This window comes from Leucoraja erinacea, chromosome 2 (genome assembly GCF_028641065.1).
Source record: "Leucoraja erinacea ecotype New England chromosome 2, Leri_hhj_1, whole genome shotgun sequence".
NCBI classification, from domain to species: domain Eukaryota; kingdom Metazoa; phylum Chordata; class Chondrichthyes; order Rajiformes; family Rajidae; genus Leucoraja; species Leucoraja erinaceus.
The window spans coordinates 3,170,689-3,197,732 of record NC_073378.1 but is presented as its reverse complement, the minus strand read 5'-3'; the positions used below and the strand labels follow the sequence as shown (position 1 = coordinate 3,197,732).

Here is a 27,044-nt window from a genome sequence, read left to right as displayed (position 1 = left end):
AAATAACTTCTTTGGTTCCGTCTTCACTAAGGAAGACATAAATAATCTGCCGGAAATAGCAGGGGACTGCGGGTCAAAGGAGATGGAGGAACTGAGTGAAATCCAGGTTAGCCGGGAAGTGATGTTAGGTAAATTGAATAGATTAAAGGCCGATAAATCCCCAGGGCCAGATAGGCTGCATCCCAGAGAAGTACTCCAGAAGTAGCTCCAGAAATAGTGGATGCATTAGTGATAATTTTTCAATACTTTTTAGATTCTGGAGTAGTTCCTGAGGATTGTAGGGTAGCTAATGTAACCCCACTTTTTAAAAAGGGAGGGAGAGAGAAAATGGGGAATTATAGACCAGTTAGTCTAACATCAGTAGTGGGGAAACTGCTAGAGTCAGTTATTAAAGATGGGATAGCAGTACATTTGGAAAGTGGTGAAATCATTGGACAAAGTCAGCATGGATTTATGAAAGGTAAATCATGTCTGACAAATCTTATACAATTTTTTGAGGATGTAACTAGTAGAGTGGATAAGGGAGAACCAGTGGATGTGTTATATCTGAACTTTTAGAAGGCTTTCAACAAGGTCCCACATAATAGATTAGTATACAAACGTAAAGCACATGGTAATGGGGGTTCAGTATTGATGTGGATAGAGAACTGGCTGGCAAACAGGAAGCAAAGAGTAGGGAGTAAACGGGTACTTTTCAGAATGGCAGGCAGTGACGAGTGGGGTACCGCAAGACTCAGTGCTGGGACCCCAGCTATTTACAATATATATTAATGATTTGGACGAGGGAATTGAATGCAACATCTCCAAGTTTAGAAACATAGAAACATAGAAAATAGGTGCAGGAGTAGGCCATTCAGCCCTTCGAGCCTGCACCGCCATTCAATATGATCATGGCTGATCATTCAACTCAGTATCCCGTACCTGCCTTCTCTCCATACCCCCTGATCCCTTTAGCCACAAGGGCCACATCTAACTCCCTCTTAAATATAGTCAATGAACTGGCCTCAACTTCCTTCTGTGGCAGAGAATTCCAGAGATTCACCACTCTCTGTGTGAAAAAATGTTTTTCTCTTGAACTGTCTCCCTCGGATGGTCACATCGACCCGGCACAGACACATTTGCACTTTAGACTGTTTTGACTGTTTTACTGTTCTTTTTATAAATCATGTTTCTAGGGGTATCTAAATCTAAATTTTATTAGTTGTTTAAGTTATGACCGATAAGTTATGATGGAAGCTACATAACAAATCTCGTTGCACATATGTGCAATGACTAAAATATATTATTATTATTATTATCGATCATATTATATAGTTATTGACAGTTCCCTAACCCAACTACTAAGTACCACATTACAAAGTTTCCTCATAAGCTTCTAGAAGGAAGACAGTTAACTCAAGTAAAGAAACATTTTCCCCGGTTGTATAACAATTTGAACAAGGCTTCACACTTTAACCAATCATCAAATAACAGCACAAACACGCTGCAACATAATTAACAATACCTTTTTAAACACCCCTCTATAACCAATTCTAACCATGCATTTGCAGACCTGCTCAGCTCTTCTGCAAAAACCCTCATCCATATTAACAAAGGAAGGATATCTGGACCTCACCTTATCCTCAACTTCCATCTAGGGTCCAGACTCTTTGGTGCCGTGACTCCCAGCTTGCAACTTTCAAAGAAAGAGGCCAAGCAGGCCTTGCAAATACAGAGATCCTCCATTTTGTGACCTCTTTAATTTAGCCAATATTAACAAATATACAGACAGCACCCGTAGCCAGGATCGAACTAGGGTCCCTGGCGCTATAAGGCAGCAATACTACCGCTGGGCCACCGGGAACCCTAATCACTGGAGCATTTTCTCTGTCAATGCCGATTGCATTAAATTCCTTTTTCTCATCACATTTCACCTTTTTATTTATTGCCTGTGAATGTTGAGACACATGGTTTAATGACCTATTCAACTTTATGGTGGAGGGGGAAACCCGTGAGCACTGAATGATTCATCATTCTGCATGTATTGGTAAACAAGCAGTCCTACACCATCAGTTTAATAATACTGTCAGGGCAGTGTCCTTATCACTCTAGCTCTAGATCAATAGCAGGAGGCTGAAGGTCTACAATTTGATCCTCTTAAAATGTCAGTTTACAAATCTATAATCATTAATGATTATTTCCTCATGCAGCATTGTTGAAACAACCCTCTATTTGAAAGCTTAATATTAGTAGCATCGAGTTTTGCATCTTGAGAGACCAGACCATTAATTTGCACATATTTACATGTATTTACTCAGAAGTACCGGGCATAAATCATTTGACTGGAAACTAGAATGTTTTTTCTCAGGCAACGTAATGTATGTCACTCTCTTTTTAAAATAAATATTGATGTTGTATGTTCTGGATTTGAGTGGCATCTATCCAACTGGTGTTGATTCAAAATACTTGACCTTATGAATGGGGTTAGAGGGAAAGATAGATCAGCCATGATTGAATGGCAGAGTAGACTTTTAGTTTAGTTTAGTTTAGAGATACAGCGTGGAAACAGGCCGTTGGCCCACCGAGTCCGCGCACCGACCAGTGATCCCCGCACACTAACACTATCCTACACACACTAGGGACAACTTTACAATTTTACCAAAGCCAATTAACCTACAACATGTATGTCTTTGAAATGTGGGAGGAAACCGGAGCAGCCGGAGAAAACCCACAGATCACGAGAACGTACAAACTCTGTGCAGAAAACACCTGTGGTCAGGATCAAACCTTGGTCTCTGGCACTGGCAACTTCACCACTGCACCGCCCATAACTTGATGGGCCAAATGGTTTAAATCTTGTCCTAGAACTTATGAACTTACGAATTGTTAATCTATTTCATACTAAGTGAGAGTGATGCAGTGTGGAAACAGGCTCTTCGGCCCAACTTGCCCACATCAGCCAACATATCTCAGCTACACTAGTCCCACAAGCCTGCATTTGGTCCATATTCCTCCAAACCTGCCCCATCCAAATGCTTGTACAGTATGGAGGGCACTGTATACAGTATACTTACAATATATTTACAATATACAGTGCCCTCCATAATGTTTGGGCCAAAGACCCATCATTTATTTATTTGCCTCTGTACTCCACAATTTGAGATTTGTAATAGAAAAAAATCACATGTGGTTGAAGTGCACATTGTCAGATTTTAATAATGGCCCTTTTTATACATGTTATACAATGATGGGTCTTTGTCCCAAACATTATGGAGGGCACTGTATATTATGGAGGGCACTGTACATTAATGATTTAGATGAAGGGATTAAAAGCAAATTCGCAGATGATAAAGCTGGATGGCAGTGTGAACTGTGAGGAGGATGCTATGAGTGACTTGGACAGGTTGGGTGAGAGGGCAGATGCATGGCAGATGTGAGATTATCCACTTTGGTGGCAAGAACAGGAAGGCGGATTATTATCTTAATGGTGTCAAGTTAGGAAAAGGGGAAGTATAGCGAGATCTGGGTGTCCTAGTACATCAGTCACTGAAAGTAAGCATACAAGTACAGCAGGCAGTGAAGAAAGCTAATGGCATGTTGGCCTTCATAACAAGAGGAGTTGAGTATAGATGCAAAGAGGTCCTTCTGCAGTTGTACAGGGCCCTGGTGAGACCACACCTGGAGTATTGAGTGCAGTTTTGGTCTCCAAATTTGAGGGAGAACATTCTTGCTCTTGAGGGAGTGCAGCGTAGGTTTACAAGGTTAATTCCTGGAATGGCTGGACTGTCATATGTTGATAGAATGGAGCGACTAGCTTTGTACACACTGGAATTTAGAAGGATGAGAGAGGATCTTATTGAAACATAAAAGATTATTAAGGGATTGGACATGCTAGAGGCAGGAAACAAGTCCCTGATATTGGGGGAGTGTAGAACCAGGAGCCACAGGAGCTTTTTCGTTCAGGTTCGTGTCCTAACTCACGGAACTACCTACATTTTTAACATATTGTGTAAAAATATATAAATCTTACCTGAAACTCGTCAAGACCAAAACCTGCACATTTTTAAGAAATATGAGAAAAACCTCAAATTTTCTGAGTAGTAATTGCCCAAACAATGCACGTTTGACATTGAGGTCGGACGCAAATTGACCAATCCCGCGTTTATGGTCGCTAGGCAGCGAGGACCCTGGGATCATGGCTGCCTCCTCATTACATCATAACAATAACAAGATTTCCAAGGAATAAAGGTATGCTCACCTAGCTGTTCATTTTGTTTCTCAATTGATTTATCTTTATAAAGTTATAATATGAACTGTCAAATAAAAATGATGAATAACAAATGTACAGTTAGGTTTAGGGTCAGTCAGTCAGTCGGGCTTGTCGTTAGGCCGATTGATGCTGTGGAGGAAGCGCCGGGCTGTCGGGTCGCCGGTGGGTGGTGAGAGTTGGGCCGGTTGGTGAGCGTCCGGCCACCTTATTGCGCGGCGGGCCGGGCCTCCGCGAGATTGGTGAATATTGGGCCGGGCCTCCGCTGGGTTGGTGAGCGTCGGGCCGGGCCTCCTGGGTAGGCGAGAGTTGGGCCGGGTCTCCACCGGGTGGTGAACGTTGGGCCGGGCCTCCGCCGGGTGGTGAACGTTGGGCCGGGCCTCCTGGGTAGGCGAGAGTTGGGCCGGGCCGCCGGTGGGTGGTGAACGTCGGGCTGGAACTCCGCCGGGTGGTGAACGTTGGGCCGGGCCTCCTGGGTAGGCGAGAGTTGGGCCGGGCCGCCGGTGGGTGGTGAACGTCGGGCTGGAACTCCGCCGGGTGGTGAACGTCGGGCTGGAACTCCCGCCGGGTGATGAGCGCCGGGCTGGGCCTCCGGTGGGTGTGGCGAGGGGTCGGTCGGGTTGTCTGGCTGCTGGTGTTGCAGCAAACGAGCAGCCGGTTTGACAGAGCCAGCGCTATGGGGGTGCTGAAGGTGGCACGGGCGGTGTGCAGGGCAGTGCTGCTCCGCTCATCATCACCACCAGAAGGGCATGCTGGCCAAGGTGGACTCGCTGAGCAGCCACACGTACGGAGCCTGCATCCGGACCCAAAGCGGCTCCAGCTCCAGCCGTGGGCAGTTCTAGAAGGGGGGCGAGTTAGGGTTAGGCATTTTCCTGCCTTAGCCTTCCCCCAGCCTGGCACTGCCCCAGTCCCACTATGGCTGTGACCCCCACTCTGCATACTGGCAGTCAGTGGGGTTCAGTAAATGGGGGAACCCACAGGAACTCCCCTCACCCATTAATTAGGCAGGTTCAGGAGCCAGACCTCTGCGGCAGTCTCATTAAAAAAAAACCTCACAATTATATTCATTATATTATTTTTATATATTATAATTATATATGATTACAGTCATATTCACAAGTCATACATACATATACATATATATATATATACATATACATATATATATATATATATATATGTAATAATATATGGTTTAAATAGACTCCAACACGGAAATAGGCTCCCTATGGTGTAATATGGGCATTGGACACTACATGACGCTTACTTTTTCATTTTCTTATTAGTTTAATTAATTAATGTGCAACTTTTGGCACTGACGAGTAATGACTTCCTTCTCAATTATATTTTATCTCAATCTGTGCAATATTTCATGTAGTTCTGAGACATGGGTCACGAAAGTTGATTTCTACACATTTTTGATGCTCGGCCCACAGCCTAAGTTTAAGAATAGGTGTAGGCCATTTCGAACAGAGATGAGGGAAAACCTTTTTCACCCAGAGAGTTGTGAATCTGTGGAATTCTCTGTTTCAGATGGCCGTGGAGGCCGATTCTCTGGATGTTTTCAAGAAAGAGTTAGATAGAGCTCTTAAATATAGCGGAATCAAGGGATATGGGGAAGAAGGCAGGAATCGGGTACTGATTGTGGATCAGCCATGATCACAGTGAATCTGGTTTGAAGAGACGAATGGCCTACTCCTACACCTACTGTCTATTGTAACAATTCCCTCATTCCAAGCAACTTTCTGGTGAAATTCTTCTGATGAATAGGGGTAGGCCATTTAGGACAGATGAGGAGAAACCTTTTCACCCGGAGAGTTGTGAATCTGTGGAATTCTCTGCCACAGAAGATAGTAGAGGCCAATTCACTGGATGTTTTCAAGTTAGATATATCTTAGGGCTAATGGAATAAAGGGATGTGGGGAAAAAGCAGGAACAAGGTCCTGATTTTGGATGAAAATCAATGGCCTACTCCAGCACCTATTTTCTGTTTCTATGTTTCTGTGTTTTTGTAATATTTCTAGCCCTATCACATGGTTTCTATTGGGTGGTGACCAGAATTACACTATATTATAAGTGTGATCTAAGCAATGTCTGGTACAGCTGCAGCATGATGTCCCAACTCCTATACTCAATACCCATGGTTATGAAGGCAAGCAAGCTACATGCCAACTTCATTGCATATATTCTGTGTTGCCATTTTCAAGGAGCTATGAACTTGTACCCCAAGGTTTCACTTTATCAACGCATAAAGTCTACCATTTACTCTACATGTCCTGTCGGTAAATGACCCAAAATGCATTACCTCTCGCTTGCTTGGAACACCTTTGTCGATATAATTCACTAATTTTGATGTTAGTTGTGAGCATATTGATATTGGTGAATTAATCATGCTGTGTTTACTATCTGTTGCCATTCAGTTATCCTTTTTTAAATCACCTTTTTATTGTTTGGGTCACTTGTGCTGTAGAAATCTGAGGCTATCATTGTGTCTGCATCTTGAATATGCTGTGGTCCTTTTGCATCAAGTAGGATGATGTTTTACTTTTAGTGACAAAAAGTAGTTGTCACAAAGTTAATTACGGCAAACACGTCGATCAATGAGTGGAACACTTACAAGTCAAAAACTAGCAGTTTAGATCCAATTTTTCATGTCTGCATCTGAATAACAAATGCTGGAAACACTTAGCAGGTCAGGCAGCATCTGTCCAATGATGCCTGAACTGCCAAGTGTTTCCAGTATTTTCTTTCTATTTCAGATTTTTGGCATTTTTTACTTTGTTTTTCTTTACAATTCCAACTCCAGCTGGAGTGGGGGGTGGGGTACGGAGGATGGGGAAAGGTGGTGGTGGGGTTCGGGGACGACAAGACATGTTAGACATATCTAAATATCATGAGAAGAATACTCATGAGTTACTATTGAGTCTTCTTATCACAGTCAACATGCCCTATGCCACGATGAACATTATGCAGACTTGGGAAGTGGGGTTTTTTCCCTAAACATCTAGTGCTTTGTCACAGGACTGAAAATAATGATGTTTGTTGCAAATTAACACATGCAAGCTAACACTCTGCAGCCAAGAATCTATTTCTAGATTACCTTAGCCTCTGCCTAAATCAGGCAATAGATCTCTCAGCATCTGTTTTTTAAATCCAAACCCCATAAGATCAAAATCTATGTGCTCATTGAATAACTAATCTGGATTTTCAAGCTTTTTGTCAGACTAATCTCTTGCTTTTCCTTCCGTATTTGAGTATTCTTAACTCGGTGCACTTCCTTCTGCTTCTGAGGAGGCAAGTTTTACAACCTCAGGATGTCCCAACATAAGATAGACACAAAAAGCTGGAGTAACTCAGCGGAAAAGGTAGCATCTCTGGAGAGAAGGAATGGGTGACGTTTCGGGTTGGGAGATATTATGTCCCAACATAACATCTACTTTTGAAGTTTCATCATCGTTGTTCGGCTGGATAAATGGCAGCCGATATGCATACACAAATGAATGGTGTTACGATAAATGGTGCTGCCATGTTGGTAGAGAGATAAATGTTGGGCAGCACAGTAATGATAAACTCCCAGCTCTTCTTCAACGTAAAGAAAGGCTGGTCCTCTCCCATATCAAATCCAGCATCCCTGCCTCACTGAACTCTCATCAATTTGTATACAGGGCAAATAGATCAACAGAGGATGCCATCTCTCTGGCTCTTCACACTGTCCTGACTCACCTGGACAGACAGGGCACATACGTGAGGATGCTCTTCATTGACTATAGCTCTGCATTCAATACGGTCATCCCCACCAAGCTCACTACCAAACTCCACCAGCTAGGCCTCAGCTCGCCGATATGCGATTGGATCCTGAACTTTCTGACGGAGCGACCACAGGCAGTGAGACTGGGCACGTACCTGTCCTCCACTATCACCCTGAGCACCGGCACACCACAGGGCTGTGTATTAAGCCCCATGCTCTACTCCCTCTTCACTCACGACTGTGTTCCTGCATTTGACACCAACACCATCGTGAAGTTTGCAGACGACACAACAGTGATTGGGCTGATCACCAACGGTGATGAAACAAAATACAGAGCGGAGGTGCAGAACCTGGCGGACTGGTGCACACGTAACAACTTGTCACTAAACACCTCCAAGACCAAAGAGCTGATTATTGACTTCAGGAGGTCCCATAATGGAGAATACGCCCCAATCTCCATTTACGGGGAAAGTGTGGAGAGAGTGTCCAGCTTTAAGTTTCTGGGCACCCACATTTCAGACCTCACATGGTCCACCAACACCGCTGCGCTGGTCAAGAAGGCACAGCAACGACTGTTCTTCCTGAGGACATTAAAAAAGACTGGTCTGCCCCCAACAGCTGCTGACAACGTTCTACTGCTGCACCACAGAGAGCATATTAACGTATGGCATCTCTGTGTGGTATCTCAGCTGCACGGAGGCGGAGAGCCCTTCAGCGCGTCGTCCACAGAGCGCAGAGGATCATTGGGCACAGTTACCAGCTTTGGAGGGCATCTACCACACACGGTGCCTCAGGAAGGCCGTCAGCATCCATAAAGACTCCTCACACCCTTGTAATGGACTGTTCGAACTACTTCCCTCCGGCAGACGTTACAAGGCCTTCTACGCCCGTACCTCCAGACTCAGAAACAGCTTTATTCCCAGAGCTACAGCGGCTCTGAACCGACCCTGCTGAGTGCCCCCCACCCACCCTGGACTGTCTCCCTCGGATGGTCACGTCCCACAGTTTATTTATTTATTTTACTTTTCTTTTACATCGGTTGGAAGCTGCATACTAAATCTCGTTGCACTGATGTGTAATGACAATAAAAGATTATTATTATTATTATTATTATTATTATTAGCTCTATAGTCTTTGGCCTCCATCTGAGAAATAAACTAGACACGTTAACTTGGAACGTTATCTTACATTTTTATGATACAGCTATATTTCAGCCTTTAGATTATTGATTAGCAATGGTCACCTCCCATGATGCTTACTGTGGAATTTGTTCATGTGGATGGTACAAAAGAAAGTCATTTTTGCTGCATCCTGAAACATCAGCAAACCATAGAGATACAATATGCTTGACCCTCGATCCATGTTCCTGTTTGCCTGCAATTATTTGCAGCAAAAGCACCTGCCACTGCTGCTGCTGGCCTTCATTTCAATGTAGTTTATTGTCATGTGTACCAAGGCACAGTGAAAAGCTTTTGTTGTGTGCCATCCAGTTAGCAGAAAGACAATACGTGATTACAATTGGGCCAATTATAGTGTATAGATACATGATATGGGAATAACGTTTAGTGCAAGGTAAAGCCAGCAAAGTCCGATCAAGGATAGTCGAGGGTCACCAATGAGGTAGATAATAGTTCAGGACTACTTTCTGGTTGTGGGAGGATGATTCAGTTGCCTGATAACAGCTGGGAAGAAACTGTCTCTGAATCTGGAAGTGTGCATTGTCACGCCTTGGATCTCTGAAACAACACTGAGTATCCTGGTCCCAAGATATGTACTCCCTGCAATAACAATATTTCTGTTTTTGTGATTGCTTGACAGAAATAAATAGGCCTGAGTCCAGAAAACTTGATGGAGTCAGATGGCCATTGCTTTCATGGGCATAGCCTCTCTTTTGAACAGCTGAGAATTCACACATTTCCAATATTAGCCTGCATATTGGACCCAAAAAGATGATATCTCTGATCATTGTCTTCTTTTACCAATCCTAATCTACAATTAAGTATAAATAATCATTACACAATTAAATCATGGCTGTGTATTTCTACTATAGAGCAAGAGAGTACTGTGGGATTGCTTTTAATTACTTTAACATTTCAACTGCTGAATAAGCTCATTAAAGACATAGATTTTTCTTTCCGCTGGAGATCACCGAACCACAGGGAGTCTGCACACTAAATCTTAATCCACTCAATAGAAAAATAATTACTTCCCTCGTTATCTTGTATAAGGCAGGAGAACTTCACTAGAGCATATGTGTGAAGCATATTTCAGTTCTACATATTGCAAATGAAGTGGTATAGTTGCAGGCAGGGTTGATGTGAGTTGACTTCAAGTGGGAGTTACATTTAATAATAATAATAATAATAAGCATTATTACACTCGAGGTCCAGACAAGGAGCAATATTACATAAAAATGCATTGCATATTAAAAAATATAAAGTACATATAAAATCTTAGTATATCACTTATAAAAGCATCATAAATTATATATTTAAAAAAAAACAATACATGAATTAAAAATCCAGATTAAAAGAATGATCAATGTCCTACAACGAGACAACGATACCAGTGTCTCCACAGCTGGGATTTGTAGCGTGTAGTGCTGACCCTTATGTTTGACAGGGCCACAATAATTACATTTTTAGAGTCATTTATCCTGCAAATGAATTTATACATGTGGTTTCTTAGGATAGCTTCTAAAGTACTGACTCCTGCAGCCACAAACATATTACTAGCACTACACCATCTAGGTTGCCTTAGCAGTGTTCTCATGGCAGCGTTATATGCCACCTTTAGTCTCTGCAAACTTGTCTTTCCATAGTTCGACCACAGGTGCGCAGTGTAGAGTGGTGTGCAGTATGCTCTAAACAGCAACATCTTCACCATATCTGCACACGCTCCAAATTTACGCAGGAGAATATTCGCCTATAAATACAGCATGCGTCGTTGCCTATAAATATCCTCATCATCTGTCATTTGTTCTGTAATAAAATGCCATAGATATTTTACCTTATTACAGACACTAAGATTATTGTCAGACAATTTAAAATCAGGAAATTTTAGACATTTATCCTCTTTGGTTCTACAGATCATAACACTACTCTTACAAGCATTATATTTAATATCATGTTCCACACCATACACAGAACATATAGTAAGGAGCTGCTGGAGACCAGCGCTAGATGGACTAAAGACCACAAGATCATCTGCATACATAAAGTTTATTTGGCCACGCAGAACAACACTTTTAAACTTATTAAACTTTTTAAACTCATCAAGGGTCCAAAAATTATTATGTGAGAAAAACAATTATTAACAATCGTTCTTAAGATTTTACCAGAAATGAGATAAGATATGTTTAGTTTTTTAGTTTTAGAGATACAGTTCATGTAATGAACAAAAATCTAGCATAAGTGCTTCTCGGGTTTATTAGTAGTACAGGTACTGTATATTGTGCCCTAAATGGGAGAATCAAATTTTCAGAAGAACCTGCTCAAAATCTATCCCCAACTGTAAATTCCTCTTTCGATGACTCATAAATTGCATACGATCTCATGCCTTATGGAAATGCATACATAGACGTCACACCATTAATAACCCTTTCCTGTGGAATTTTGGTTCATGGTTCATCCCGCTCCTCGGCCTGTTCTGCAAAGATGTTCATGTGGTCTACTTATGGTTTTCAAACGTTGAAAATTATGCTGTTGAATTATTTGTTGAAAATAATAATATAATATAATTTGTTGAAAATTATACTGCACACCAAAATAAAATCAATTTGGTGCATGAAAAGTATGACAACATAAAACCTTTAAAAAATGAGGATGGAAGTACAACTTTTGCCATTATTCTCTGGCTGAAGATTGTTTGGTTTTAGGTCTTTGTGTATGTGGACACAAGTTGTGAACAGATGTTGAAATAAATCTAAATAGGCAAATAAGCAGTTTAACATCGGCAATCACGGCTGTGACAAGCGAAACCAAAAATACTGTGATAACTATTACTTTATATAAATATGGATGGTGTAAATCTAATTTAAGTCATAGTGATTCACGTAAACGAGGACTACATAAAAATCACAACTTTTTTTGTTTCACTTCCTGTGAAAAGATAAGTAAAAATACATCTTATTCAAAATAGCACTCACTTGAGACATACCATTTTGAATAGGCAAGATTATACATGTTCGCAGGCCAGTGTGATAATTAGATTAGTTGGTTATTTGTGAGTTTAATCCTCTGGGTTTTCATCTTCCATTTCAGTTTGTTGCACATCAATATACTATTACTTTGAATAAAAAATTCCACATGCAGAGACTATTACAATACAATACCATACCTTTTATTTGTCATTTGAACCTCACATGAGGTTCAAACGAAATTTGGTTTCTGCAGCCATACAAGAAAAGAACCAAGACACACACCAACACAATTCACACAAACAGTGAGGAGGAGACTCACTGTGATGGAAGGCAAAGTCTTATCTCTCCCCTGCTCTCCATTTCTCTCCCGGTCGAGGTCAAAGGCTCCGGCAGGCACTAGCAAGTCCGCGGCCACTCAAAGCCACGCCGGGCGATGTAAGGCCCTGCCCCGGGTCTTGATGTTGGAACCCCCGGCGGGCGCTAGCAAGTCCGCGCCAATTTAAAGCCGCGCCAGGCGTTGTAAGGCCCCGCTCCAGGTCACTCTGAACCCCGCAATTCGAGCGGGAGAAGTCGCGGTTGCCGGTGCCCCGCAAAGCAGTCTCCCACCGGGGACCCGCGAGCTCCCGGTGTCACCATCCACCGGAGTTGGGTCGCAGCAGCTCGCCGCCGCGGCTCTCCACGCTCCGACGCTGGCTAGCTCCACGAAGGTAGGTCCGCAGCTCCACAGCTCCACAGGCTCCGTGACTTGAACCTCCGGGTCATTCCGGTTGGAGGCCGCTCCACGGCGCTAGGCCCAACGGCAACGGAGACCCGACAGGTAAAAGGTCAGGTCTCCATGCAGGGAAGAGATTTAAAAGTTTCCCCCACCCACCCTCCACACATACACATTTAAAAACCCGCTACAAACTAAACCCTCAACAGGATTCATTTTGTCTATCCCACCTACCTAATATTACTGATCCATGTCTTTGGGCTTTGGAGTATTGAGGAACAGATTTTCAGGCAGGTTTGAGCTACAGGGCTAGGAAAGGACATAAATATAGGATCAGTCTGAAGAAGGGTTTCAGCCCGAAACGTTGCCTATTTCCTTCGCTCCATAGATGCTGCTGCACCCGCTGAGTTTCTCCAGCTTTTTTTGTGTACCTTAAATATAGACAGTAACCTTTTCAATATGTCATCACATAGTCTGAAGGGATGATCTACACTTGGCCTCCTTGTAAGATTACTCCCATCACAGAAGCATTCTTCAATCGATCTGATTATCAATATCATGAAACAGCAAGGCACATAGAATACACAGAGGCCGTGAGCAATGACAACATCTCACAACAACATCCTAACTAAAGCGCTTAAAACCTATGCCTGGAAAATGCTGCATCTCTAGGCAGTACAGCAATAACTGGAATTTGCTTGATAATGTGGAAAATTGCTTATTAAACGATCCTAAAATGCAGGACATATCCAGTCTGGTCAATTATCATCCCATGAGTTTAACCTCAAGATCCTGATCTAGAGTATTCTCCTGATTTAGAAAGTTGTGTTCAGTTTTGTACCTGCCTCAATTGCCTTTTCCTACAGCTCGTTCCATACACCCACCACCCTTGTGTTAAAGGGTGGCCTGTTTCCGTGCTGTACCCCCCCCCCCCCCCACTTTAAACCTATGCGCTCTGGATTTAGTTTCGAGATACCGCGCGCGGAAACAGGCCTTTCGGCCCACCGAGTCTGCACATTAAACCTCTGGCCTCTGTCGCTTTTTCATTTCTATGTTTACAGTGATCATCTTTTCTATTGAAGAAATATGTGAGAAGACTCACATGTGGAACCCTCAACACATGCGTGAATCTGATGCTGCCTCACCCATCCAAAGCCCAGTATCTGGTCAAATCCTATAACTGCACTGCTCGTTTTATTATAACCATATAACAATTACAGCACGGAAACAGGCCATCTCGGCCCTACAAGTCCGTGCCGACACAACTTTTTCTTTTTTTCCCTTAGTCCCACCTGCCTGCACTCATACCATAACTATCCATTCCCTTCTCATCCATATGCCTATCCAATTTATTTTTAAATGATACCAACGAACCTGCCTCCACCACTTCCACTGGAAGCTCATTCCACACCACTACCACTCTCTGAGTAAAGAACTTCCCCCTCATATTACCCCTAAACTTCTGTCCCTTAATTCTGAAGTCATGTCCTCTTGTTTGAATCGTCCCTATTCTCAAAGGGAAAAGCTTGTCCACATCAACTCTGTCTATCCCTCTCATCATTTTAAAGAAGTCTATCAAGTCCCCTTAACCTTCTGCGCTCCAGAGAATAAAGACCTAACTTTTTCAACCTATCTCTGTAACTTAGTTGTTGAAACCCAGGCAACATTCTGGTAAATCACCTCTGTACTCTCTCTATTTTTGTTGACATCCTTCCTATAATTGTGCGACCAAAATTGTACACCATACTCCAGATTTGGTCTCACCAATGCCTTGTACAATTTTAACATTACATCCCAGCTTCTATACTCAATGCTCTGATTTATAAAGGCTAGCATACCAAAAGCGTATCTTATATTTCACTAGAGAATTCCACTAGGTGTCAAATTTTGTATATCACTATTGTGTGAAATCCTCAAGAGGCTAAGTGCTGAATCATTGCTCCCTTTGTCAGTGCAGTGATTGAAGATCTGCCCATAATAGCCAGAAGATCTTAGTAATGAATTATTTTGAGAATGTTAGCCTTCAGAAACCCTTATATATGGCCATGTGGTAATAGGGGTATTGTTTCTTGAAGACTATTGGGTGATACTGTCCTGGCAGTTGTCCTTCTCCGTGTCTTAACTTTGTGCCCTCTCCTTCTGCTCATAGTCGTGCTGCAGGCCGTGACTAAAACATCCACATTTTGCATTAAAGAACCCTCATCCTTTTAGGGAAGTTTGGCAGAATGTGTGACAAGTCGATGGTCCATGAAAGTTGAAGCCATTTCTGCACATTTTCTTTGATGATGATACAAAAGTGTGTGGTATTACAAACAGTGACGATGGTTGTGAAATCTGGATCGATTGGGCAGGTGGGATGAGGAATGGTTGATGGAATTTAATACAGAGAAATATAATGTGTTGCATTTTTGGAAGTCTAACATTGACCTTGGTGAGACTGTATTTAAAGTCTTGTGTTCAGTTCTGGGCATAATATTATAGGAAAGATGTTGTCAAGCTGGAAAGGATACAGAGAAGATTTAGGAGGATGTTACCAGGACTAGAGGGTGTGAGCTAAAGGGAGAGGTTGAGTAGGCTGGGACTATAATCCCTGGTGCAGGAGGATGAGAAGTGAATTTATAGAGGTGTATAAAATCATGAGAGGAATAGATCAGGTAGATGCACAGAGTCTCTTGCCCAGAGTAGGTGAACCGAGGACCAGAGGACATAGGTTTAAGGTGAAGGGGAAAAGATTTAAAAGTAATCCGAGGAGTAACCTTTACCCCTCAGATTACCCCTTGGGTAACTTTTTCACACAAAGGGTGTTGGATGCATGGAATAAGCTGCCAGAGGAGGTAGTTGAGGTTCGGACTATCCCAACATTTAAGAAACAGTTAGACGGATACATGAATAGGACAGGTTTAGAGGGATATGGATCAAACGCAGGCTGGTGGGACTGGCGTAGCTGGGGCATGTTGGCTGGTGTGGGCAAGTTGGGCCACACTATATGACTATGACTGTGTGGCAGACACTGGCAAGTGAACTATGTGATTCCATGCCGCAAGCAGTGTAAGGTCACCATCTCACGATCACAGTACAAAATTACAATTGGTCATACAGTGCCAGAATGATTAGTGAGATTCAATCAAATTTCCAGGCTTCTGATTTTAAATTCACACAGTAAATGAATTAGATCGGTGAGTTCCTTCTGAACCTTCCATGCCCATAGTGGTTGATCTTCAAACATTTAGCTCAGTCATTAAAAATTTGTGGGAGATTGCAACCTTCGCGTGGTCCACCCTGTTTCGACTAATGCAATCAACCTGACGTGCACAAACAAATAGATCAAATAGAACAAGTTGACCTACAACTTTAGGCTGTGCACACCATACGCAAGAGGAAGAGGATTACAAATTTGACAGCTCTGTGTAAACTGCTGCTGTTCTAAAATACTTCCTTCATATACGAGAACACTTCTTTATATAGCATATGCATTTCTCAACTGTTAATTGCGTTTCTCAATATGATAAAATTAATTAAAGGACTGATTCTGAATCAGACAATTACATTTAAGCCAACAGCTGCTATTTCTAGTTCTCCATTAACCCAACCACATTTTCGTGTGACTGTGCTACATAGTGCATCACAGTACCTGCTCACACCTATCCCACAACATGCATAATTGACCAGTTTGCTGTTTCAGATTCATTACAGAAGTTCAATCAACAGAGAGTTTGTCAAAAGGATTGATTATGAGATTTGACTTTCATCTACTATTGATCATTTTAAGTTATTTTAATCAATAAATCTATATCCATAGAGATCACAAGGAGGTCTCTTTTGTGTTGTACTTTTTCCTCCAAAATGTGTACTGTACTAATTCAACATCAGGTCCCCCTTGGATCCTAGCATATCAGGCAGCAGCTTTAGAGAAACACAGTTAATGTTTCTAGTTGATAACTTTTCACCTGAAACTTATTGAATTGAATCATTAAAGCAGTACGTCACGGTCTAGTCACAGTTCTTCCTGACCTGCCGGGTTTATTTTGTACAGCATTTTCTGTTTTATTTTTGCTTTTGTGAGTGAACACATTAACTGTTCTCCATATGCAGCTGATCTTTAGCTTGCATTGATGCTTTGGAGACAAGAGAACAAAGCTTTATTATTTCAGGAGGAACTCAAAGGTTTCTGCAGCATCTCTGTCATTGACGTTTTAAAGTTAATCACTGCATTAACATGCCTTGTTTGGGGATAAAGTATAAAAGTTGGAGTGTTATCTTGCTACTTTTTATAAGCACTGTAATTAGACATTCAGGTATTGTCACTTTAGTCCAGGTGGTTGCACTGGAGTAGGTGCAGAGGAGATTAACAAGGATGTTGCCAGGGAGAGATTGAATTGGCTCGTCTTCTTTTCCCTGGTGCAAAGAAAACTGGGGTGACATCATTGACCGTGTAATAAGCTAGTAAGAGAAGACAGCACTGTCTTCTTGGACCTCACAGCTGCATATGATACTGTGTGGCTGCGTGGACTACACATGAAGCTTCTGGAAACCATCCCAGACAAGCACATGGTGAGCTTCATCATGGAGATGTTGAGCAACAGCAGCTTCAGGCTACACACCAGCAACGAGCAATGCAGCAGGTGAGGAAACGCAAGGACGGCGTCCCACAGGGCTCAGTGCTGGCACCAATGCTGTTCAACATCTACATCCATGACCTGCCTGCAACCCAGTCAATGAAGTATGGCTATGCTGATGACCTGGCCATCCTACTCTAATCCATCCTGGGAAGCAGCAGAAGAGGGCCTCTCTGAAGACATGAACATCCTGTCTTCACACCTGAGGAACTGGCACCTCAAGCTCAGCATGGGTCAGACAATTGCCACTTTCATTTCACTGCACATCTCGTACGTGTATGTGACAAATAAACTTGACTTGACAACATCTTCAATGTTCTACCTCAACAACAGGGAAGTGACCGGCGAGATGAACGTCACGGTGGATAACGCCCGGTTACGGTCCCAGCCCGTCCCCATGTACCTCAGTGTGAAGCTCGACAGAACGTTGTCATTCAAACAACACCTGGAAGGTGCCAAGGCAAAGACAAGTGCCCGTGCCGCACTGATACGCCGCCTAGCCGGCACCACATGGGGAGCCACGACAAAGACACAGCGCATGTCCAAAGTGGCCCTAGTGTTCTCAGCCGCTGAGTACTGCGCCCCGGTCTGATGCCGTAGCCCTCACGCCAAGAAGCTGGATGCTGCCCTCAACAGCGCCCTGCAGACTGTCTCCGGATGTCTACGAGCCACCCCAGTAAACCAACTGCCCGTCCTCGCTGGCATCGCCCCGGCCAACATCAGATGAGAAGCAGCCACGCTGGCCCTCTCTCGAAAGGCACAGACCAATGAATCCCACCTCCTCCATCAGATCGTCATAGAGACACCACGACGTGTGCGCCTCAAATCACAGCGCCCCTTTGCCACGCAAGGCCAAGAGCTGCTCTGCACAACACCGGATGATGCTTCTAAGGCCGCCTGGGTCAAGACGATATGGAGAGACCAGTGGAAGTCAGCGCAACCATCTTGGCTACACCATTACATCGATGACCCCATGGACGTCCCTGGCCAGGACCTTCCCTGAAAGCAGTGGACAATCCTCAACCGCTTGAGGACAAGCATTGGACGCTATGGAGTAGCGATGAAGAGGTGGGGCCTCGTGGACAGCGCCTCCTGCGAGTGTGGGGACCCAACACAGACAGTGGAGCACATCGTCACCCGTTGCCCCAAACACCGGCCACCCAATGGTGAACGAGGTCTGATTGACCTGGACGATGACACGTTGGCCTGGCTCGCCTCAACGGAGCTGCAGGTCTAAAATACATACGACAGAAGAAGAAGAAGAAGCTAGTAAGAGGAATGGATAGGATAGATGGTCATAATCTTTTTACCATGTTAGTGGTAACAAAAAGATGGCATGTGGTGAGAGGAGGGGCTTTTAAAGGGATTTAAGGTGAAAGTGCACAGAGTGGTTGATATATGGAACTTGCTGCCAGAGGAGGTGTTGGAATCTGATACAATCATAATGTTGAAAAGACATTTTTAGATATACACTTGAATAGGTAAATTACCAAACGATATGGACTTAATGGTATAAGAATAGATGGGTATAAGAAAGTCAGCATGAACACATTGAGCTGGGGTCCACTTTTATGCTGTATAATACTATAATTTATGATTATTATTGGGTATGATGAAAAGATGAGGTCTAGATCAAAACTCTTTCAGTAATTATGTCTCGCTTGAGGGCTGCTAGCGTTTGTGCAGTTCATGGGAATGTGTTTTTACCCGACGGTGTGAGGGCAAGCCATGAATTGAAGTTGCTGTTGAAATCTGCTGCAGAAAAATGGTCTCTTAGAGGTTTTCAGGCAATAGTGGTGTACAGAATTTGAGACCTAACGGGATTCTCATAGAAGAATTCATCTTTTTTTCACCTAATTTGGAGAGAAACAAGCAGTGCAGTTACAGGATTTGGAGTAATTCAGCGGGTCCAGAGGCTAAGTTCTGAATCATTGCACCATTTATCACTGCATTGATTAGAGGTCTGCCCACAATAGCTAGCAGATCTTAGTAATAAATTGAGATTGTTGGTTCAATGACCTATAAAGACCAGGAAAAGGGATGCTTGTGTATTGCAACTTGGCTGGTCTTGGCTACTGAATTTCAGTTTGTCTGGAAGGCCCAGTTTTGCAATGAGCTTTCCGAGCATGAGCAACAACCTCGCTGGCTACTCTGTAATAGTAAAGGAACTCAACAGCACCTCGGCTAATAGCGCTGCTGCCTCACAGCTCCAGAAATCCAGGTTCGATCCTGACCTCGGATGCAGTCTGTGTGAAGTTTGCAAGTTCTCCTGTGACTACATAAGTTTTCTCCAGGTGCTCCATTTTCCTCCCACATCCCAAAGAACTGCGAGTTTGTAGGTTAATTTGTGAAACTGCCCCTAGTATGCAGGGAATGGAGGTGAAAGTGGTCTAACATAACAATAATGTGAACATGTGATCGATGGTCGGCATGGACTCAGTGGGCCGAAGGGCCTGTTCCATGCTGTATCTTTCAATCAGCAACCCTGGTAATTTGCAGGTTAGTGCACCAGTGTATTATCCCACATTCTCTTATCAAGAATGATGCCCATAGCCATGATGGCAACAGTTTGTGCCTTTATGTCAGCAAACTGAGGGTGCATGATCCAGCTTCCACCCAGTCGGGGCAACTTCAGTTTCTGAGTAGTGAAAGGAAATATATCAGCTATCAAGCATTGTGAATCAAATAAGAAACCCAAGCATTTAGTTCCACAGACAAAATATGTGGTATGGAGATAATTTTACGAAGTTGGTGATAACACCAATTTAACACTTATCAAGTACCAGAGGCGATATATTGGCCACAGTGACACGTCACGTTCTCCACCACGTGAAGGCATTGACAAGATGAACAAAATGTAGGCCTTTGCTTGCGAATCTCTGGGATACAACTGGCAGTAGCATCAAGAATTGGCTCTTCTCGTTTAGCATGTTAACCAGCAGTTCTGAATGTATTCTTAGAACTCTATCCTGAATCCATCGTCTTGTCCAAAGTTGCCCGCATTATGCTTTAAAACACCCAGTACACTCAGTACAAATTCAAAAGGCTGTTTACATATATGAACATCTCCATAAGCTGCTTGTCGTGATTCCTCTCAATTACATTACAGCAAAAAGTTTAATATTGCATCAGTTCAATAACACAAAACTCTAAATTGAGGAATGACCCTTGTATCTCGCATTTGAAACTTTCCTAACGTTGATTTTTTTCCCCCAAAGACAGGTCAGCAAATCAGCAGGTTTTTGTAGTAATCTTGTGAGTGATCGCTGCCTGAATTTAATTCTTAACTAGAGATGTTTTAATCTGTTATGAAGAAAATTGAGAAAATATCCTGTTTACCCTTCTTCCCTGTCTCCCTCTCTCTGACTCTCAGTCCGAAGGAGGGTCTCAACACAAAATGTCATCCATTCCCCTTTTCTAGAGATGATGCCTGTCCCACTGAGTAACGCCAACATTTTGTGTCTATCTTTGGTGTGAACCAGCATCTGCAGTTCCTTCCTACACATGTCTATCCTGTTTAAAGTCCGGATCGATTTTTATAGTTTGCTTGTAAACATTAGCAGTCGTTCACTGAGCACTACATATTCACTAACATACACCAATAAATGAATAAGCATTGATATTATTGCTCCCAATGTAAAGCATTTATCTTTGGACCATGGTGACCACCTATTGTTGGAGAATGAGGAGTGCCACTAGTTTCCTGTGAACTCACTCAAAGTACATTTGATACAGGAACTTGAGGTTAAGGAGCCATTAGGAGGTAGTGACCATAATATGGGCAAGTTTAATCTACAATTGGAGAGGGAGAAGGGTAAATCGGAGGTGTTGGTGTTACAATTGAATAAAGGGGACTATGGAGCCATGAGGGAGGAGCTGGCCAAAGTTGACTGGACAAATACCCTAGCAGGGATGACAGTGGAACAACAATGGCAGGTATTTCTGGGAATAATACAGAAGGTGCAGGATCAGTTCATTCCAAAGAGGAAGAAAGATTCCAAGGGGAGGAAGGGACGACCGTGGCTGACAAGGGAGATCAGGGACAGTATAAAAATAAAAGTACAACGTAGCAAAGATGAGCGGGAAGCAAGAGAATTGGGAAATGTTTAAAGGCCAACAGAAGATAAATAAAAAGACAATACGGGGAGAAAAGATGAGATACGAAGGTAAGCTAGCCAAGAATATAAAGGAGGATAGTAAAAGCTTCTTTAGGTATGTGATGAGGAAAAAAATAGTTAAGACCAAAGTTGGACCCTTGAAGACCGAAAAAGGTGAATTTATTATGGGGAACAAGGAAATGGCAGATGAGTTGAACAGGTACTTTGTATCCGTCTTCACTAAGGAGGACACAAACAATCTTCCTGATATAGTAGTGGCCAGAGGATCTGGGGTGACGGAGGAACTGAAGGAAATCCACATTAGGCAGGAAATGGTGCTAGGTAGACTGATGGGACTGAAGGCTGATAAATCCCCAGGGCCTGATGGTCTGCATCCCGGGGTACTTAAGGAAGTGGCTCTAGAAATCGTGGACGCATTGGTGATAATTTTCCAATGTTCTATAGATTCAGGATCAGTTCCTGTGGATTGGAGGGTAGCTAATGTTATCCCACTTATTAACAAAGGTGGGAGAGAGAAAACAGGGAATTATAGACCAGTTAGCCTGACATCGGTGGTGGGGAAGATGCAGGAGTCAATCATAAAAGATGAAATAGCGGCACATTTGGATAGCAGTAACGGGATCGGTCCGAGTCAGCATGGATTTACGAAGGGGAAATCATTTTTTGAGGATGTAACTAAGAAAATGGGTAAGGGAGAGTCAGTGGATGTAGTGTACCTGGACTTTCAGAAAGCATTTGATAAGGTCCCACATATGAGATTATTGGGCAAAATTAGGTCACGTGGTATTGGGGGTAGTGTGCTGACATGGATAGAAAATTGGTTGGCAGACAGGAAACAAAGAGTAGGGATTAACGGGTCCCTTTCAGAATGGCAGGCAGTGACTAGTGGGGTACCGCAAGGCCCGGTGCTGGGACCACAGCTATTTACAATATACAACAATGATTTAGATGAAGGGATTCAAAGTAACATTAGCAAATTTGCAGATGGCACACAGCTGGGTGGCAGTGTGAACTGTGAGGAGGATGCTATGAGAATGCAGGGTGACTTGGACACGTTGGGTGAGTGCGCAGATGCATGGCAGATGAAGTTTGATGTGGATGAATGTGACGTTATCCACTTTGGTAGCAAAAACAGGAAGGCAGATTACTATCTAAATGGTAGACAAAAGTGCTGGAGAAACTCAGCGGGTGCAGCAGCATTTCAGGAGCGATGAAAATAGGCAACGTTTTGGGCTGAAACCCTTCTTCAGACTGATGTAGGGTGTAGGGTGGGGGGGGGGGGGGGGGGGGGGGGGGGGGGGTGGTGATTCCGCTAGGGTGCAAACTGCCCGAGCGGAATATGAGGAGCTGCTCCTCCAATTTCCGGTGGTGCTCACTCTGGCCATGGAGGTGGCCCAGGACAGAGAGGTCGGATACGGAATGGGAGGGGGAGTTGAAGTGCTGAGCCACCGGGAGATCAGGTTGGTTAATGCGGACCAAGCGGACGTGTTCGGCGAAACGATCGCCCTACCTCCTCGACTCCGTTCAAGATTATCTCCCCCCTCGACTCCGTTCAAGGACCCAAGCAATCGTTCCAGGTGCAACAGAGGTTTACCTGCACCTCCTCCAACCTCATCTATTGCATCCGCTGCTCTAGATGTCAGCTGACCTACATCGGTGAGACCAAGTGTAGGCTTGGCGATCGATTCGCCGAACACCTCCGCTCTGTCCGCAATAACCAACCTGATACCCTGTGGCTCAGCACATCAACTCCCATTCCGAATCTGACCTTACTGTCCTGGGCCTCCTCCATGGCCAGAGTGAGCACCACTGGAAATTGGAGGAGCAGCACCTCATATTCCGCTTGGACAGTCTGCACCCTAGCGGCATAAACATTGAATTCTCCAATTACCGGTAGCCCTTGCTGTCTCCTCCCCTTCCCAGCTCTCCCACAGCCCTCGGGTTCCTCCTCTTCCTTACTCCTTTCTTCTCCCCACCCCCCCCCCCCCCCCACCCCCTACATCAGTCTGAAGAAGGGTTTCGGCCCGAAACGTTGCCTATTTCCTTCGCTCCATAGATGCTGCCGCACCCGCTGAGTTTCTCCAGCACTTTAGTCTACCTTCGATTTTCCACCATCTGCAGTTCCTACTTAAAGACTATCTAAATGGTGTCAAGTTGGGAAAAGGGAAAGTACAACGGGATCTGGGGGGTCCTTGTTCATCAGTCAACGAAAGTAAGCATGCAGGTACAGCAGGCAGTGAAAAAAGCGAATGGCATGTTGCCCTTTAATAACAAGAGGAGTTTAGTATAGGAGCAAAGAGGTCCTTCTGCAGTTGTGTAGGGTCTTAGTGAGACCACATCTGGAGTATTGTGTGCAGTTTTGGTCCCATAATTTGAGGAAGGACATTCTTGCTATTGAGGGAGTGCAGCGTAGATTTACAAGGTTAATTCCCGAGATGGCATCAATGTCATATGCTGAGAGAATGGAGTGGCTGGGCTTGTATATTCTGGAGTTGAGGAGGATGAGAGGAGATCTTATTGAAACATATAAGATTATTAAGGGTTTGGACACGCTAGAGGCAGGAAACATGTTCCCGATGTTGGGGAAGTCCAGAACCAAAGGCCACAGGTTACGAATAAGGGGTAAGCCATTTAGAACGTAGACGAGGAAACACTTTTTCTCACAGAGAGTTGTGAGTCTGTGGAATTCTCTTCCCCCGACGGCGGTGGAAGCAGGTTCTCTGGATACTTTCAAGAGAGAGCAAGATAGAGCTCTTAAAGATAGCGGAGTCAGTGGATATGGGGAGAAGGCAGGAACGGGGTACTGATTGTGGATGATCAGCCATGATCACATTGAATGGCGGTGCTGGCTCAAAGGGCCAAATGGCCTACTCCTGCACCTATTTTTTCACACAGAGAGTGGTGAATCTCTGGAACTCTCTGCCACAGAGGGTAGTTGAGGCCAGTTCATAGGCTATATTTAAGAGGGAGTTAGATGTGGCCCTTGTGGCTAAGGGGATCAGGGGGTATGGAGAGAAGGCAGGTACAGGATACTGAGTTGGATGATCAGCCATGATCATATTGAATGGCGGTGCAGGCTCGAAGGGCCGAATGGCCTACTCCTGCACCTATTTTCTATGTTTCTATTGTCTATTTCTTGGATAGATCCAAGAGAAGGACTGGATAAGTTTGGTGGGATATCAATAATGTTATTTTGGCATTGGGATCAAGCCAGGAGGAGCATGCTTGCAATGAGAAAATAAGCAAGGACATGTATTTTGAAGATGTTTCGGGTCGGAACCCTTCTTCATACTATCTGAAGAAGGGCTTCAACCCGAAATGTCATCTATTCCTTTTCTCTGGAGATGCTGTCTGGCCCGCTGAATTGCTCCAGCAATTTTATTCTATCTTTGGTATAAACCAGCATCTACGATTCTTTCCAACACATGTTTTTAGTTTAGTTTAGAGAAACTAGTGTGAGAACAGGACCTTTGGCCCCCCTAGTCTACGACAACCATCGATCACCCATGCAATAATTATATATCCTACACACTAGGGATAATGTAAAGAAGCCAATTAACTAATGTGGGGGAAAAGAGCATCTGGAGAAAACCCACGCGGTCATAGGGAGAACGTGCAAAATCCGCATAGACAACACCATAGTCACGATCAAACCTGGGACCTAGTGCTGTGAGGCAGTAGCTCTACCTCTGTGCCACTGTGCCACCCTTTATATAGCGTCTTTCAGCATGTCTCAATTTGTTGCCCATGTAACTATCACACAATAGATTGCAGTGAACAGTACTTTCGCACACATCACATTCCCTTTTAACCCTTGAGCTGCTGTGATACTCCGGCTCCTGGTTAGGCACTGTTCTGATTTTAAAATTCTGATTTGTGTTTTAAAATATTCCACCATTCTTATTGTCTTTAAACCTATTCCATCCCGGCAGTTCAACAGAATCTGAATGCCTCTGTGGACCCATTCCCACTTTCATCAATCTAACATTGTCAATTATGTAATTTGCAACCTAGGTCATCAGCTTTGGAATTCCCTTCTAAAGTCTTTCCTCTTTGGACCACTCTTTTGTCATCTTTGTTTGCTACTATTTCATCCTGTGCTGTTAGAAAGAATGGAACATATCTGTGAGAACATGTTAGTTCTAACAAATTAAAGAAAATTATCATTTGCTTATCTGTCTATCTATATAATACTAAAAGTCTTGTCTTGTTTGTCTGTGATCTCAGGAGCTAGGCCAAAACGGCACACAATAGCGGGACAATTTTTGCAGCCATCTTACTCAGCTTTTTCTTGTGGTCGTTCGTATCAAGTTTCTTCACATTTGATGTTATATTTCACGTTATTGATATTTAAAGTTTTTAAAAAAGTAAACTTTGGGAATAATAACTATGAGAGTGAGACTTTTCTAGCAGCTTCCAGTGATGATGTCACAATGGCACCTCACACAATTCTCCAATCACAATGGGATCTCACTTACACAAGATGCCGTGAACATTCCGACAACTGAAAATGACATCACATTGTAATCTTTGCTGCCAATACACAAGCTATGAGAGTTGACGGAGTGGGGGATGGGCCCTCCCGTGTGACGCCGCGCCCCCCCCCCCGCATTGGGGGACAGAGCCCAATGGGTCCCACTTGGTCTAGTTTATTATAAAAGGCTTAATTAGAATATCTTTAATCTGGTATTTTAGGTTTAGGTTTATTTATTATTGTTGCATGTCCCGAGGTACAATGAAAAGTTTTGTATCCAAACTGAATAATATAGTAAGTACAGGAAATCTGGAGAATAAAAATGTAGATTGAGCATTTGAAGGTGGGGTTTTAAATCATATGGACTAGCTTAGAGTATTTATTAATAACAATCCTTTTGTGACTTTTTTTACAGAGAAAAACAAGGTGGATTGATACAACCCAGAAATTTCAAACACTTGCAAGTTAAAGATCCAAAGAAAAATGAAACACCTCAATAAAACACCTGGTGTCTAAAAGTAGAACGTATCACAGAAAACAAGTAACATCTTTCTTACAATCTTTTACGATAATTTGATAATGCTTAATAAAATACATGTTTTCCAAAGGTGTTTGTTTTTGTACTACTCGCTTAATATTGTGGTTTAAAAGTATTTGTTGGAAAGCATTTCAGGACATTCTGAGGATTTTTTAAAGAAGATAGCAATGCAAATATTTGATATTGCCTCCATTTGAGGGATTCCAAAACAAATGACCATAACTGTAAGATAACCACGGGTAAATGCAGGGAATACAATTTTTAAAGAGACTTCTTTATCCAGAAAATTGTTTGAAATATGCTAGTAGAATGAAATAGTAGAAGTGAGAGGAGATGATGCTTGTAAACAGAACTATATGTACAAACAAGATAAAGGAATAGAAGTCTACTGATGGGGTTAACTGAAGTAGAATGGAAAACATTGTGTGCATTGTCCAATTAAGATGAATAG

General features: G+C 43.2%; 1 protein-coding gene across 2 annotated transcripts in view; it reads left to right on the top strand.

Annotated features, from left to right (window-relative positions):
- ropn1l (rhophilin associated tail protein 1-like) overlaps positions 1-26,833 on the top strand; it is a 60,383-nt gene extending 33,550 nt beyond the window's left edge. For both annotated transcript variants that reach the window (XM_055650899.1, XM_055650891.1), the window contains one exon: positions 26,471-26,833. In XM_055650899.1, coding sequence (XP_055506874.1) covers positions 26,471-26,555 — 85 coding nt within the window. In that variant the 3' untranslated portion in view covers positions 26,556-26,833. The remainder of the gene's footprint in view (positions 1-26,470) is intronic.
- Positions 26,834-27,044: the final 211 nt, after the last annotated feature.